The 16,701-nt window shown below is 61.0% G+C and overlaps 1 protein-coding gene across 1 annotated transcript; it reads left to right on the top strand.

Annotated features, from left to right (window-relative positions):
- Nucleotides 1-3,893: 3,893 nt before the first annotated feature.
- On the top strand, nucleotides 3,894-12,034 carry LOC142420045 (indoleamine 2,3-dioxygenase 2-like). The gene is given in 11 exon segments (XM_075523528.1): nucleotides 3,894-4,113; nucleotides 4,116-4,148; nucleotides 5,600-5,695; nucleotides 6,362-6,481; nucleotides 6,689-6,807; nucleotides 7,239-7,253; nucleotides 7,723-7,822; nucleotides 8,038-8,155; nucleotides 8,629-8,680; nucleotides 10,538-10,686; nucleotides 11,399-12,034. Coding segments are annotated over 11 exon segments (1,305 nt in total). The 5' UTR covers nucleotides 3,894-3,981; the 3' UTR covers nucleotides 11,770-12,034.
- The last annotated feature ends 4,667 nt before the right edge of the window (nucleotides 12,035-16,701 follow it).

Below are 16,701 nucleotides of genomic sequence, written 5' to 3' on the forward strand. Positions count from 1 at the left end.
TGTTCAGTAAAAGGTGTCTATGATCTCTGAGGAGCTGTGTCATCCCTGCAGAGCAGTGCCGTGTGCCGGAACCGTGCCTGGACCGGGAGGCCTCGAAGCGAGTGGAGGAGCCCCGGCTGGGTGCTGTGATGGTGTGGGCAAGGGCTGCTCCTGCCCGGGACACAGCCAGGAGACGTGGCCAGCCCTGACCGGCACGTGCCCGGTGTGATGCCAGTGACTGGCGGACTGCGTGAGAGGTGCCTGCCAGCCCTGGCCCTCGTTGGACTCAGAGGAGGGGAGCAGGCCTGGCCACGAGTCAGGCAAGCAGTGGAGCAGCCACACAGCCCCAGAGAGCCTGTGCCACCCTCTGTGCCCGAGGAGCACCCGTGCTGCGAGCCTGCACCCTTACATCACTTGCCATGGATTTCATTGTGGCGGAGCTGCTCCTCACCTCCCACTACATCCTCCAGGACCCAATGGGACATTGCCTGCCCCGTGCCCACCCTGCCCTCCCCTCGGATGCTGCTGCTCCGCACCCAGGACCTGGGCGGGCACGGGGAGCTGCCCCCACGCACCTGGCTCTGGCCTTTGTCCAAACAGGATACGTGGGGCAGCTTGGCCCTGCTCCACTCCTGCGCTGCCCCGGCCGCCCTGTCCCCATGCAGGGCAGGATGGGGACGCAGCCGCGCCGCGTCGTGCCCAGCGTGGCAAACACAGAGCTGTGCCCTGCCAGCCCTGCCCCTGCACACAGAGCCCCCGCTCCTACCCCATCTGCCCCGCTCCGAGCACTCTGCTGGCCCCCGCGGCCCCCCCCATCCCTGCAGTGTGCCCCCAGCCCCTCTGCTCAACCGTCCTGCGCCGCAGCACCCACCTCTCCTCCTGGCACCGCTGCCTGTTGAGCCCCGAGCCCACCGTGGGCGCTGGGGTGCTGTGCCGTGCTGGGCCGAGCCCCCACGCTGGCACCATCCCAGCCCACGCAGACCATCTCTCGGCCAGCCAGAGAAGGAAGGATCTGCACAGGCTGGCAGCGTTGACAGCCTCAACACAAACCGGACAGACACACGGACACTGACTCCTGTCCCGACCCTGCAGCCACAGCTGGTCCATAGAAGCAGGGTCTCACGCTGTCCTGCACACTGAGAGCATCTCGGCAGAGCTGGAAAATCACTAGTGCGATCCCAGAGGCACTGCAGTGCATCCCCTACCTGGCCCTGGGGACACGGTTTCGTCGCACAGGAACCTGGATGCCCTCCTCTCCTTCCCCGGTGGGGACAGCAGCACGGGCTGCTCCCGCGGGTCCCTGCTGGCGGGGGCAGCGGCGGCGGCTGGAGCTGAGGCGTGGGGCACCGGCAGCAGCACTGAGCAGGAGCCATTTTCTGCCCAGCACATCTGCCCTGGGACCGTGGCTTTGCTTGGTGCGTTCAGGGGTGCAAGGACTGGCAATGGATTGGCTCGTCTGGCACCTCTGCCAGCCGGGATGGAGGCACGTCTCGTACCATCACGCCAAAACTGCCTCGGGCAAGACACATCTCCGCTCAAGAAGCGAAGCGCTCTCTAGGCTGAGGCTACAGGGAGAATATTGGTCGTACGGACCGGCAGCGCAGCCCTACGCTTCAGAGCACCCTGCCCTGGGAGGCTGCCAGGGTCTGCTGCTGCTGCACCACTCTGCTCTGCCAGCGCCGGCCCTCGCAGATGCCTCCCCGTCCCCATCCCCGTCCCCGTCCCCAGGTGGTGAGGACCAGCCAGCAGCCCTGAAGAGAGGCTGCCCGGCACCCCCCGTGCAGCCGACTGCCCCGCTGTGGCACAGCACGGCCGCCTTAGCCTGCGGGCCAGGACATCGCTAACCACCCCTGCTCCGGCGAGGGGGCACCCGCCTTTCCTGCAGTGCTCTCAGACCTGCACCCCACAGAGACGCCCGTCTCGCTGTCCGTGCCTGACTGACGCGGCCCTTCCCTTTCCATGCAGCCATGGCATCTCCAGCACCCGCCCCCGGCACGGACAGCTTTCTCTTCAGGCAGCGCTCACGGTGCTGCTTGTCCCCAGGAAGCCACTGTTTTGGCAGGTCCTGCTCAGAGCGTCCTGCCAAGCCCCCTCGCATGGGGAGGACCCGCTGGGCCGCCCCAGTGGCCGTCAGCCGCGGGGACCCTGCCCTGCCAGGCGCCAGGCTGGGGCGGCACTGGGGGGCTCACGCCATTGCGGCCGACGCACAGGAAGAGCGCGGGGCGGATGTGCGGTCCCCGCTGTGGCCGCAGGCTCCTTCCCGCTGCCGTGGGGCCGGTGGGAGGGTGGGCTGGGGCGGTGGCGGTGGCGGCAGCAGAGGAAGCCTGAATCATCAGAGCGGGCACCGAGCCAGGAAACCCCCCCGTGCTGGGTGGTCCCCTCCCCGCTCTGACTGCAGCCCACGTCCCCTGGACAGACAAACTGTGGCACTCGTCCTCGCCCTTGGGTGGGCTCGGGGTGCCCAGCCCAGCTCCAGTATACCCCAGCACACAATACCCCTCCAGCCTTTCCGGAAGAAAGACCTGCACCGTTGTGCCCCCACCTCGGGGCCCCTCGGTCACAGCTGACCCCCAGGGAGAAAGGCAGGGGAGCAGGCGCGGACAGCACCGGCACCGTGTCGCTGCAGCCCCGCGCTTTCCCGTGCTGCAACGGCAGCAGCACCCGCTGCAGGAGGGGACCGGTCTGCTGGGGGGCAAAGGCAGCACCGCACTGAAACGCGGGGAAATGGCAGCCTCCCTCGCCAGGTCCCTCTCAGCCTCGTTCCATCCATCTCTGACCCGGTGGTGGCATAAGCCTCGCCAGCATTAACCGCCCAGCGGGCAGGGAGCACAGCTCCTGTGCACGGCACTTAGGTCAGAAGCCCGCAGACCCTCGTTGCAAAGAGGTCTAATTACCCTCCGAGCAGCACCATCCGCTCTGCCTCCCTGGGGGCGGGTGCGTGCAGCCACGGGGAGAGCACGGCTGGTGCTCCGGTGCGGGCACGCTACCGGCACACCACTCGCTACTGCCAATTAAAACCGTCATTACAGTCTTGCACTTTGTTTGGCACTGGGAATTTAATGACACCGTCAGCTCACGTTCGGTCATTAGGCAGTTTGCTGGAGACGCAGAGAGACCCTTAAGTGACACAAAACATGGCTTAGGGAGTTTCACTCCCTGCCACAGAGCGCTTACTTCTGCGGCGGCTGCTTTGGATGTGGCTCCCATTAATTTATTTTGGCTGTGCTGGGCATGTTGTTAGCGCCTACATCAGCAGCACCTCATGCGAGCGCCGGGCTGAGGATACAGTTCGTACGTGATGGAGCGTATATCGCTCCTGCGGGGACAAAGCTCCTCGGGCCCCGCGCAGCCTGGCAGAGCTGCAGGCAGCTCCCAGAGCCACCAACGCGCATCTGCCCGGCGGGGGCCGTACCTGGCCCTGCGGCGGCTGCAGGTCTGTGCTGTGGTGTGGGTCCATGCTGCACTCACGGCGTGCAGGGCTCTGCAGCCTCCAGCGAGACACGGATGGTCCCGCGGTCTTGCACGGTTCCTGCAGAACAAGCACGGCACGCAGGACGTGAGTTTGGCATTGCCAGGATCCTGGGGAAACCCAGCTGCAGAGGTGGCGTCCCCGTGCTGCCGCCAGCCCAAAGCACCCCGGGCCGCTTCGATGCAGCCTCCCATGGGAGCCTGGAGCATCCCTGCCGCTCCGAGGGGAGGTCCCGGGGGGAGACGGCTCACAGCCCCTGCCTGCAGCAAGGGAGCTTCCCGGAGCCTTCCCCATAGGTGGACGCCCGGGGGACGGAGATCAGTGTTTGCTCTGTGACAACGCCTTATCAGCAACCTTTAACCGTGTTTGCTCGGACACTCCGGCCATTGGGCGGCCGAGCCCTGGCTCCCCCAGGACAAGGTACGCTCCCGTGGCCGGGGTCACGGTGCTGGCTCAGCACATACCGGGAGCGGGGCAGCCGGCGCGTCTCCACCGAGCCAGAGCACGCCCCGACCTTGCGGCCAGCGGTGGTGATGGAGGCTGCCGACGGCACGGAGGAGACCCCGCTGCCTCTGGCGCTGACCAGGTTTCAGCTCTCCGAGGAGTACGGCTTCCTTCTTCCCGATCCTCTGGTAGGAGACGGCTGTGCCACCGCGTCTGCGTGCTACAAGAGACAGAGAACAGAAAAATAGAGGGGTTGGTGAGCGGTTTTCTGGTTGGGTTTCAATTTAACACCGCTCTGTAACAGTTTATAAAAAGCAATGAGGAAGGCACGTGCTATTTTGGCTTAGACAGTTTCATAGGACAAACTTCTTGCTTTAAAAATGATTAAACTGGCTGCAGGAAGTGGCACAGGGGAGAGGAGAAGGAGCTTTGCAATTCACACATTGGCCTTGCCTTTACGGGATTTCAGGGAGTACGAGGCGAGCAGTCAGGCTGCAGCTCTCCCGTGCTGAAAGCGGTGCCATTTATCACTGCGCTCACTTCACAGTGGGAGCACTCGGGGACAGGCAGATACTTGTTTATCATCCATTAATTCACAATTACACAGGCTGGTGTTACAAGAGGGGGGACCAGACACAAACCATTAGTGCGATGTGCAAGGCTGGAGGGATGCTGGGAGCCCGGGCTGGCGGTGTCCGCTCCCTTCCCTTCCCTGCAGTCTCGAGCGCAGCCCTGCCAGAGCCCCAGGAAAACCTTTGCAAACGCAACGGAGTGGGACGGCGAAGGACCCCCAGTCTTCCCCGGCCGGGCAATGTCCGGCACAGCCCTCCCCGGGGCTGCCCAGCCCCAGCAGCGAGTCACAGCCCTGCTCCGGCCCCCCCGTGCGTCCCCCAGCTGCCATCGCTCCCCGGATTCCCTTTTCTCCCCGGGCTGTATGGCTCTTCTGCGTCACAGCCAGAGCAGGGTCTGGAGCAGGAGAGTTGGGGTGCTGCCTCTCAGCTGGCCTCGATGCCTGAGGGTTTACCCAGGGCCGGACTTATCTCCGAGCCCTCTGTTCCCTCCTGCTCCTGCCCCAGCACCCCCCGTACTCCAGCACGGGGTTGCCCTCCCACCCCAGGGCAGAACGGCTCCGTCCACCTTTGCAGCGACTCCCTGAGGGTCCTGCTGGTCCCCAGAGCTGCATCGGTGCAGGACCACCTTGGCCGTCCCGCTGCACCCCACCCGTGGGTGCGCAGGGGACGTGCTCCCCTCCGCTCCCAAAGCCCGGCGGCCAGGGGCCAGGGCAGCCAGCCCAGCTCTCTCAGCCCACTCATCACCGCTAAGCCCCGTGACTTCTTGGCGCTGGCGCTGGCAGCGCCGTGTTTGCTGTGACCTGTCCCCCTCAGCTGTCACCTGCCCACGCTGGGATGCTCCGGGTCCCGTTTCTCACAACCTCTCGCTGTTTCACAAAGGATGGCACGGCAGCACAGCACTGAAGCCTCCTCTTTAGGGAAGGGGGCTGCACTCTCCCCCGAGCCTGTCCCTGCTTCTTGCATGGCTCCATGGCCAGCTCTGCTGATCCCAGATTTAACCCCTGGACACATCTTCTCCTGCCTCAGTCCCGAGCTGCTCAGGAACCGGGGGGAGAGCAGAGACACGGCCTTGCAGCACCCTGTGCTGCCCGTCTCTGTGCATTAACAGCCCTCCCTCTCGCCTCTCTCTACCAAGACAGAGCTGCCGGCGCCCTACGGTCCCTGGATGGAGATTGCCCATGACCTGCCTCAGCTGATCGCGAGCCGTCAGCTCCGCTCACAAGTTCACCAGGTACCTGTGTTATCTCTCCTGGTTTGAGCATTCTCAAACCTTGGTCTGACACAGCAGTGTCTGCTGAACGCAGGGAAAAGCAAACCAACAGCAAAGCCGTGTCCTCAGCAAGGACTCACGCACGCAGGACTAATACTGTGCAGAAGTATTTGCGCAGTATTTGCTAATACCGTGCAAAATTCTGTGCCTTAACCTTGGCACAGAAATAACTCCTACGGCAGATCCTAGGTCGCACCAGCCAGCCGAGGCAGCGAGGGCTGGAGCGTGGTGTGCGGTGGCAGGGAAAACCCTCTAGATGTCACGAGAGCCACGGCTCGTCCCGGCTGCGCTCCCCGCCGAGCAGCCCGGGCGCTCCATGAGCCCCAAAGCCTGGCTGGACCCCACCGGCACGCGGGGATCGTCCGCTCCCGCGCGCATCCCCGCACAAGGGAGAGGGACACCTTTTTGAGTAAAATCCCGCATTTACTGTCCATGCTCACAAGCCACCGACAGCGAATCAGCAGCAAATCCCGCAGGGGTGGGAGGGAACGAAGGCTTGCAGGGAGAGGGCAAAGGGAGGGAGAGAGACTAGGAGGGTCTGTCCCCGGCTGGCGGGGCAGCTCCCCACCGCAGGGGACCCTCGGCAGCGCCTGCAGTGCCCCTCGCTTCCATGGGTCTCCCTGGCAGATGCCGCAGCTGAGCGCCCGGCACCTCCGAGGGCGCGAGGAACTGCACTTGGCGCATCTGGTGCTCAGCTTCATCACGATGGGCTACCTCTGGCAGGAGGGCGAGGAGGGCACCGTGAAGGTAAAAGCAACATGGAGCCGGTTCACCTGCTCCTTGGGATCTGGGGGCTGATGCTGCTCCCCTGGGACTCATCCCATGGGAGCAAAGCCCCGTTCCTGAGGCTGCAGCAGGAGCGTGACCCTTCCTGCCTGTTTGGATGCCCGTAGATGGGCACCTTTCACCAGCCTGACAGTGTCCCTGTCTTCTCCTGTGTTTTGTGCCCTTCAGGTCCTGCCCCGAAATCTCGCTGTCCCCTTCTGGGACGTCTCACAGGCCCTCGGCCTCCCCCCCATCCTCAGCCACGCGGACTTTGTGTTGGCCAACTGGAGGAGGAAGAACCCCAACGGGTAAACGGGCGAACATGGGCGGACCGAGCACGGCTCTTCCCGTGGTCGGGGCAACAGCAATGAGCCTGAGCAGGTCCGGTCCAGCACAACGGGGACAAATGGTTCCCAAACCGCTCCTGTTCTGCCAAAACCATTGAAAAAACCATCACTGGGGGCCTGTCTCGTGGAGAAGGTCTGGGGAAGGGTCTTGCTGGGCGGGGAGGGCAGCGCTCTCTGGGGCTGCCGGCTCTGCAGCCGCGGGTGCAGACGTGGGCACCCAGTGGGGACCCGGGTGCCTCTGGGAGCGTCCTCCCCGGGGGACGGCGCTTCCCGCGGGCCAGCGAGCCCATTTGTCTCCCACAGAACACAGCCCGTTGCTGAACGATTTATAACGTCTCTCTTTCTCTCTCCTTTTCTTGTGCGTTTGTTGGCAATAACCGGCATGCCTTCAGGACTCTGGAAATTGAGTAAGTATTTAAGATGCTTATTTATTTTCGAGCTGTATTAGTTTTGTTTGAATTGGCTTAGCACTCCAACACTGCAGGGCTCTGCTTAGGTTGAACCTATCTCTTGATATATGAGCACAACAAAAACAGCTCAGTCTTTGGCACGCATATGCCACTGCAACAACAGCAAAGTGCCGTGACCACGGCTGAACCGTGGGCTGCTCTAGTCCACGCAGAGCCTGGCTCTCATGGGCCAGGCTTTAGCCCAGCGAGTGCATGGGGAGGGTCGCGGATCGCTCAGAACCAGAGCAGTTCCTCTCCCCTTTTGCTCTGTGCCAGCTCGTCTCTGCCTGGGGTGCAGATAAGAGGCTCTGCAGCCGGGAGGGTTTTGTTGCAAGGGCTCAGCGGGTCCTGGGGTGTGCAGGGAGATCCTCAGCAAGTGCCCTGCTAACCCCCCCCCGCTCGGCCGCTCCGCCGGTCGCCCCCGCAGGAACCTGGACACCATCATCTCGCTGCCCGGGGGAGAGAGCCTGCGAGGCTTCATCCTCGTCACCCTCCTGGTTGAGAAGGCGGCTGTGCCTGGGATTAAGGTAGGGTACTGCCGTGCCCCGTAGCTCTTCGCTCGCCAGGAAAGCGCCCGCAGGCACGCACCCACGAGGCGCACCCGTCCCCTGCACGCTTGCTCGCGGGCTGGGGGAAGGGGCAGAGCTGGCGTGGGTGGCTGCGGGTATCCGGAGCCGCTGTACACAGACATCCCAGCCTCCTCAATGCTTCGTGCTCTCCCTCTTCTCCTCTCCTCTCGCAGGCAATCGTCCAGGCCATTCGTGCCATCCTGCGGCTTGATGAGGAGAGCCTGCACAAAGCCCTGCAGGAGCTGGCGGAGGCCATCAGGGACATGAGCAAGGCTTTGAAACGGATGCACGGTAACAGCAGCCTTCAGCTGGAGGGCAGCTCGTGTCCTCACATCGCTGTGCACGCTTTAGTTCATCAGATGCACTAGCGTAAACACACTCGCGCTTGGCCCATAAAGCATCTCTGGAGGGACGGAGCAGGAGGAGGCAGGAGCAAGTCAGGGGCAGCTCAGTGCTCCCAGGATGACAGATGGGGTTCGAGCACCCAAACGGGGCCGGGGTAAAAGTGTGGGGTGTTTCGGGCTGAGCAGCGATGCTGTGCTGCGCACAGCAGTGCCCCGGGGAGGGCCGGGGGAAGCCCACCGTGGGGAGCGGGCACCAGCACCGTGCAACGTGCCGGCCCCTCCTGCCAGGTCCTTCCCGGAGCACAGGTTTGGGTCGCCTTGGCTGCGGCGGGGGGGAGCACTGCCACACGGGAAACGCCAGTGCAGAGGGAACTAATTGCCTTTTGCCCGTGGTAACAACTATGATCTGATTTCCTCTAGACTATGTGGATCCAGCAGTATTTTACACTGTGATCCGGATCTTTCTCTCCGGGTAAGTGCGGTGCCGTTCCCTCCAAAGCCACTGTGTCGGCAGCTCCGGGGGAGCAGGGCATGCGCTGGGAAGGGGCAGCCCAGATGGGGCACGGGGTCCCCGGCGTGGGGAAGGAACCGGCGCCGTGTCCGGCAGCGGTGGCCCCGAGGGCAACGCGGTCCTGCCGCCCTCGAGGGAGGGAGTTCCCAGGCGCTTGATCTGCCCGTGCAGAGCCGGAGCCACTGGGCAAGGACCGCGGCAGAAGGGCTGGGGTCTGCCCCCCTCCCCGCTTCTCTCCATCCCGCACTTCAGCTTAGCCCCCGCACGGTCTCTGTGCCGCAACAGCCGTAATTGTGCAGAAATTAATCATTCCTGCTCTTGGCCCCAACAGTGTTGAAAGGAGAAAACTCATTTCTCTTTACTTCGCACGCTGTACACACAAAGCTACAAAGCCAAGTGGGGTCTCTTCCCCCTGCGTGTTAAGGAAACATCTATAACAAGCCTCTTGCTGATGCTCCATTACAATTCCATTAATTAAAAAAACCCAACCCCCCCCAAATACTGAAAGAAGTCAGTTGGGCAAGGCAGAAACACGGCCATGAGAGCCCAGCGCTGCGGGTTTGCCATCCCTCATCGTCCCTGCCGGGCTGCGAGCACCCCCAACTGCTCCGCTCCTGGGCTTCTCAAGGGGGTTTCTATTTTTGTTTCTCTTCAGCATATCTCAGCATTCCTAAGTCAAAAGGCTCCATGCATCCTGATTAGGTTTCTCTCATTTTTTATCCAAACTGACCTTGTCTTGATGGTCATCTGCCTGGAAAAACATGCCTTTTAAATTCCCTTCTGCTTATAAGAACTTCCCACTAGTAAAGGTTACTATAAATACATCCCTGGGAGAGCTAAAAATATTACGTATTTGATAATGAATCTATTTTCTCTGCATTTTGTGCAAAATCTGCTCCAGCCGTCAAACAGCCTTAGCAGCCAGCACCGAAAGCTTCATGAAATGGTGCATTCTTCAGAAGGTCAAGAGATATTTTTGTGCCAGGCACATTATCTCTCTGAAATTATAACTCCTCTTTCCATTTGGGAGCGAGCATTTATCCATTTTTGCACAACAGGCACATAAAGCCAGATGACAGGGGCTGTGAGTTAATGGTGTCCGGGGGGGAGGCACCCGGTTCCTGGGCCTGCCGAGGACGAGCAGCTTTATGAGAGGGAGGAAATCACATTACAGGCTTGCTCTCTGCCGAAATAAATAAAGGCAGGCTGTTCTGCACTGTTTAAAGACATCTCAAGAGTAACAAGAACAGAGAAAAATCCAAACTTAAAGGGCTCAGAAGAGCATTTGGGCGACGCTGTCTGCCGTAGAGGCAACCCGACTTCTCCTAACGGCCACCGGGATTTCAAGGAATTAATGTTAGGTGCCACTATTGCCCAGACAAGTGCCCCCTCCCCTCTTGCACACCCAAAGCAGCTCTGCATGTGCAAACCGCCGTGCGGCACCGGCCCAAGCCAGGACCCGAGTCGGAGATGGAGGTACAGCCACGGCGCAGGGCAGCTTGGCCCGGGACCACGCCATGGGGTGCTCACCAGTGGCCCGCAATCCCATAGAACGATCCCTAGCTCCGAGGCAAAGGATAATTAAGGATTTCTCCCTACACCCACGACCTTGTCGTGCGCCTCGACACAGCGTTTGATTTCCGAGTTTATCTTGCGTTTGAGGACAGCTGACAAGGCTGAGCGAGGAGGAGGAGATCCATGGGCCGGGTCAGGAAGGTTTCACTCAATCTTGCCAGCCAGGGTCCCTTCTCGCAGGCCCCCCCGTTACTAGCCGTCCCACGGCCGCTCCCTGCCTGACTGCCGTGTCTTCCCGCTCAGCTGGAAAGATAACCCCGCCATGCCGGACGGGCTGATATACGAAGGCGTATCTGACGAGCCCATGGCGTACTCGGGAGGGAGCGCGGCACAGAGCACCGTCCTTCACGCTTTTGATGAGCTGCTGGGGATTCGCCATAGCGAGGAGAGCAGTAAGTCACACGCTTTTCCTTTTTCCTAAGCAAATAAGGGGCGGGGGGAGAACCGAGCCAGAGCGATTTCCACGGCTGTGCCCAGCTCTGCCAGTCGACAGGACACGCGCCCATCTCGCCCTCGCAAAACCCTCGCAGAGCCCGGCCGGGACGAGGCTCTGCCCAGTCCCTTAGGGAGGAAGTCTATAAACGAGGCTCTGGCAGGCGCTTCCTTGCTGCTATAAATTCCCAGATGGACAGAATTTGCTTTTTGCGTGTCAACTTTTTACTGAGGTTATATATGGGCGCAGAGATGACGGAGCAGAGCGCTCCAGCATCCTGCCAGTAATTTAGCACATCCATTCACATAGCTTCGCATTAGTCTGGCCCACAACAGAATATATTTATCAGAAATTAGCAAAACCACTCTAATAGCAAAAAAACCCCCAAACAACCCGAAACCAAAAGGCTGAGAGCAAGGGCTAAAACCTGCCTTTTAGGGTTAAGACCAGCCCTAACAGAGCATTGACCTAATATGGGGTTTTTTCTCAATTAACTGGAGGCACCGAGTCAGAACAGAGGCGGCCGGGCAGGCTGTCGGGTACCACCCAGCGCAGTGGTCCCTGCAGACCGCGCCAGCACCAGTGCTCCAGTCCGGCCGCTCTCGGCGAGCGTTAGGGTGCTTTAACCCACTCACCCGCAATTTATTTCTTCCTTTGCTGGTGTCCTGCAGCTGCCTTCCTGCACAGGATGAGGGCCTACATGCCCCCGCCCCACAGAGCTTTTGTGGAAGAGATCCACCGTGCCCCCTCCCTGAAGCAGCACGTGCTCTCCTCCGGAGACGCACGGCTCTGCGCGGCTTTCAACCGGTGCATCTCTGCGCTGGCAGACTTCAGGTCCTACCACATCGCCATTGTCACCAAGTACATCACCGTCGCGGCGGCCAAAGCCAAGGCCAGGCGGGCAGAGCCGGGCGACAGGGCTGGCCCCTCCGCAGGGAAGCCTCCGTCCGCACTGGAGGCCAAAGGGACAGGCGGGTCCCACATCTTCAGCTTCCTGAAGAGCGTCAGGGACACCACCAGGGAAGGCATGATAAGTGCCTGACTTGCCCTGAGGGTTTGCAAGGCACTGCTCAAAGCGGGTGCAGGAGGCCAAACGGCTCGGGTGCGTGTCTGCAGCGCACGAGCCAAAATCCGACCGCAGCGACCTTCACCCAAAAGCTCCTCTCAGCAGCACCCTTCCCGCTCGCGCACGTCTGGGACACGGGGAACACACTCTGGGTTGTCGAAGGAGGAGAGCACTGCTGCTGATAACCCCTGAAAGGGACCCAGTGAGCGCAGCACCCTTCCTTGGCACCGGGATGGGCACAGCACCCTTCCTTGGCACCGGGATCAGCACAGCACCCTTCCACGGCTCTGGGATGGGCACAGCACCTTTCCTCGGCACCGGGATGGGCACAGCGCCCTTCCACAGCACCAGGATGGGCACAGCACCCTTCCTCGGCACCGGGATGGGCACAGCACCCTTCCTCGGCACCGGGATGGGCACAGCACCCTTCCTTGGCTCTGGGATGGGCACAGCACCCTTCCACGGCTCTGGGATGGGCACAGGACCTTTCCTCGGCACCGGGAGGGGCCGTGCCCGTCCAGGCCCCGCTTGCTGGCTCCCACCAGGCTCGCTCCCGCCCCACCCGGGGCTGGGGCTGCGGCTCCGCGGCGGGGCTGCAGGCGGGCCGGGCCGGGCCGGGCCGGGCCGGGCTACAGCGCTAATAAAGCAATAACGGAGCCGTTCCCGGCCCAGCCGAGCCGCCGGCGCCTCTGTCCGTCGCGAAGCCGCGTCCCCGGCCGGGCCGTCGCGACATCCCGGCGCTCCTCCGTCGCGACATCCCGGCGCTCCTCCGTCGCGAGGTGGCGGCAGAAACCCGCTTTTGGCGGGGCGGCAGCCGAGGAAGGGGCCGGTAAACCGAGGCCCTGGCCGGATTCGGGGGGGCTGCGGGGCGGCTGCGGGGTGCAGCGGGTCGCAGGACGGCGTTTCCCGCTGCCAAGGCTTTGGCACCAGACACGGCTCCTCTCCCCCACCGATCCCCTCATTTTAACACCCGGGCACCGCACGTTTCTGACGTGCCCGGGGCTGTCGGGCCCCTCTGGGTCCCAAAACACGGCAGCCTCAAGCCGGCAACGCTCATCAGCCCTTTCAGCCTGATCCCGATACTTGGGCTGGTAACGACCAGCAGCCCAGTCTACAAGGCGGACTCAGGACTGCCTGGCATTTCACTATTGCTTGTTTCCGTACAAGCCAGTTTTGTCTGCTGAAATGCCTGCTCCCGCTTTGAATAACAGGCAGAGATCTTACTTTGCTGTGTCTGCAGCAGGACCACAATTACTCACAGGGGAAGTCTGCTGCTGAACACCACCTCTCCAGTCATGGGAATGATGCTCGGTCACTCAAACCCAGCCGAGAGGGGAAAGGGGACGAGAGAAGTGAGCAGAGCTGCGTGGGGAGAGCGTGGGGTGTCAAGGAGGCTGCTGCTCGCTTGCAGATGCTGCATCAGGGCCTCAGGTTTTACTCCCCATTGCCAGCTTTGCTGCAGCTCCCGATTTATTAAGAGTTCAGGATGTCACAGGGGCAAAGCTGCAACGTTCGGGCACACACAGGATTCACTTTCTTAAGTCTCTGTGAGCAACATCGTGCTGTGGCAGGGGACGCGGGTACATACGGTTTCCTCCAGGAGCCAGCAAGGGAAAAACGCCTCCGACAAACCCATGGTCCTCACCAGGTATCTGCAGCAGACCAACACCCAGCCTGACGCCGGGTTCAGCCCAGGACCTAATGTACAGGCTCTTACGATACAGACAGGGCAGCAGACGAAGCAAGACCAGCAAACAGCCCTGCAGCTCGGCACAGCTGCCAGGGCTCCCGACTGCTCCCCCGCGCATCGCTCCCTCGCCCGAGGCTGCGGGACGGGGCTCGCCTCCCCCCACCGTGCTGGGATGGGTGGGCAGATCTTTGCGCCAAGAGCAGTGCTAAAGCTTTTTTCATAATGCCAGGTGCCCTTTTACAGCGAGAGAGCACCCCCAAATTCCTTGGAATCGGCATCTTCAGGGAAATCAGGCCATATGCCTCCGTGTTTTGCCTGCCCAGGTTTTGCTGGCACGGCCACTAGAGACAGGTTTCACACCCAATCAGTGTCTCGGTGCAAAAATAGCTCTGGCAGTGCCACTTCTCCTGCACTATCAGAAGAGAGTCAAGGTCCTTTGAAATGAGGCTTCGTTCCCGTAAGGGCAACAAAAAGCTCAGCGCACAGCAGCTTGAACTATTAAAGCTCCTTGCTAAATTTTGTTTTGTGCCCTCTTTTGAAAGGCAGTCTTAAAACTGGGGCTTAGGAGAAGATATCTTCAGTAAACAACCTATGGGAACATCAGCACCTTTAAATCTTTGCCTGGCAGCCCTCATTCCACTCGATCGTCATTTCTGAATAGCTGCTGCCTATTTTATGTAGGAAATATTTCATTCTGATGATTGTCTTGGTCTATTACATTTCAGACCATTTCAGGAAAACAGCAAACTTGGGGGGGGGGGGGGTGTCACTCTGGCTAAATGAAAAATGCACTCAGGACTCGCAGGGAGCTGGTGCAGGCTGGCACTGCAGGGGAGACGCGTGGGCTCCAGGCGCGCCGTGAAGTGCCCGAACCCACGCTGCTCAGCAGCGATGCCAGCAGCAGGAAGGGGCAACGGGCCCCGGGGGATTTTGTTCCTGCTGCAAACCCTCGCGAAGCCCCGGGGCCCTGCCCCGCACGTGCTGCCCCTGCCCCGGGCCGGCAGAATCACAGCAACCCGCCAACTCGGGAGGAAGGAGGGCAGATTTGTGCCGCTTTGGAAGAGAAAAGGGGAGTTGGGAAACTGGAGGAGAGATGCCGGAGGGCTCTGGAGAGCCAAGGGGGTACCCTGCACCAGTGGGCACGCTCCCCTTCAACACACAACTTTTGGGGGATGAGGAAGGTGCCTAAAAACTGCACAGAAACAGTCAGACCACGGCGTTCCCAGGTAGGCAAACTACATAGCAAGGGCTCACCACATCTGAGTTCACTTTAGCAAATGCTTTGTGAGACGCATCCAGCAACAGCACACGCATTAATCAGATTCAGCTCCTTTAAAGTCGGGTTCAGGGAGGATCCTGCCGCACTCACGGCACCCAGACAGTGACGCACAGTGATGCACAGACCCTTCCCGTCTTTCCTCTTGGCAGGCTGGGACAGCTGCTTCATGAGAGCTTTGATTTCTCTCTGTTTCCAAACCACTGCTGTCTAATATTGATCACAAGATGCAGACATCTAAGGTCTCAGGTGCATTACGACTGGAAGCACATTGCATTTAAATAATTTATGCCTACGCCTAAAAATGCCACAATACGTTTGAGCATAACACGGTGCTTGGCATTCATTTTGCGTGCCGCCGCCAGGAACCGCGCTGCGATGGACTGCCCGCAGCCACGCAGCGGGACGGGGCTGCGGACCCGCGGTCCCGCTCTGCCCTGAAGGATTTGTTTCGGCAGGCGCTGGGGGAGCCCGGGACGAGCCCAGCCACAGCTCTCCATCACCTTTACCGAGCCACAGGTGTAGCAGCAATGTTCGGTCTCTGCTGCTCTGGTCCACTGAGCCCTGTTTCGAGCCCACAGCCTTTCCCCAGCCAGCAGCCAGCCCTCACGGGGTGGCACTGCCCTTCTGCCACCGAGAGCGATACCAAGAGCAAAGGAAATTCAGAAAGAGAGCTGTGCCATGGTCACAGCCCAGACCCCAGCTGGGACAACATGAGCCCACGGGACACCCGAGACACCCTGCACTGCTGCCTGCAATGGGACGGGCAGGGTTAAGCCCATTTCTGCAGCCTTTTAATAAAGTAAATGTTTTTTCAGCAAGGGGAAAAAAGCAAAAGAGCAGGCACACACACGCACAGAGACAGACCCCCCTTCCAGAGCTGCTGCCCCCCAGACCTCGGCTCCCAGAGGCACTTCTCCGCAGTTAGGCTGGGACGGCACTATCTGCCCAGGCTCTACATGAACGGGAACGGGATTTTGCAGCACCTCCCCGAACCCGGCAGCATCTGCCAGCTCAGCCAGGACAGACGCCTGCCAGGGAGCTGATGCAAAACCAAGAGGGATGTCGCAGCCCTCAGCCACGACCAGAACAGCAGCTACAGCCCCACATCAGCACCACCCACACAGAAAACTCTCTTATCACTGCAAACAGAGGCCCTGCCCCTGCAGCGCTGATGCACACATTTCCATTGCGAATCTGCAGCTCGGGAGCCGCCCGGCAGCCCCGGCACGGCACTCCCAGCCCCGCTCTGGGGTGCCCACCTTCTTGACTCCTTGTTACCCCCTTTTATTAAGCAGAGGTTTCCCCCGTGATGTCTGATGGTCAGACCTGTGTGATGGAGAAGGAAGCCCGGCGCACACCCGAGGTGGCGGGAGGAGACCTCTCCTGGGCACACCTTCGATGCCACCAAACCTCACCAGAGCCCCGCTCGGCCCCGGGACCTACCCGCAGCACGGCGGCCAGGTCTGCCCGCCAGCCCTGCCGGCCGGGCTCCCCTCCGCTCCCTGTGCCGTGCCCAGCCTGGCAGCCGCCATCCCACCCACGCTACTTACTCAGACTTTCCGTCCTTCTCCTCAATGGCTTTGGCCCCCGGTTCCCTCCTCGCCTTGCCTGGGTCTCACCCAGGTCACCTTCCACTGCGGTAAATCTGTGCAAAAGTTCCTGAGATGCCTCTGGGCGCTCGCGGCCGCTTTCCCGGTGTCCGGGCTGCCGGCCCCTTTCCCCAGGGCGTCTCACAGCCCCCCGGCAGACACAGCCAAGCGCTTTGCTGCGACTCCTGCTACTGCTTTTGTCCCTGTGAATATTTGAAATTGAACAAGAATACAAACATTTGGATTCTAGACACTTCCCTACCCCGACCTTATTTATCATACTTGGCTCTGCTCCTGGAACCGGGGCCAGAAGAGGCTCCGAACAATTTAGGTTATTTAATATGCTGTGC

This window comes from Mycteria americana, chromosome 23, assembly GCF_035582795.1.
Source record: "Mycteria americana isolate JAX WOST 10 ecotype Jacksonville Zoo and Gardens chromosome 23, USCA_MyAme_1.0, whole genome shotgun sequence".
Classification (NCBI taxonomy): domain Eukaryota; kingdom Metazoa; phylum Chordata; class Aves; order Ciconiiformes; family Ciconiidae; genus Mycteria; species Mycteria americana.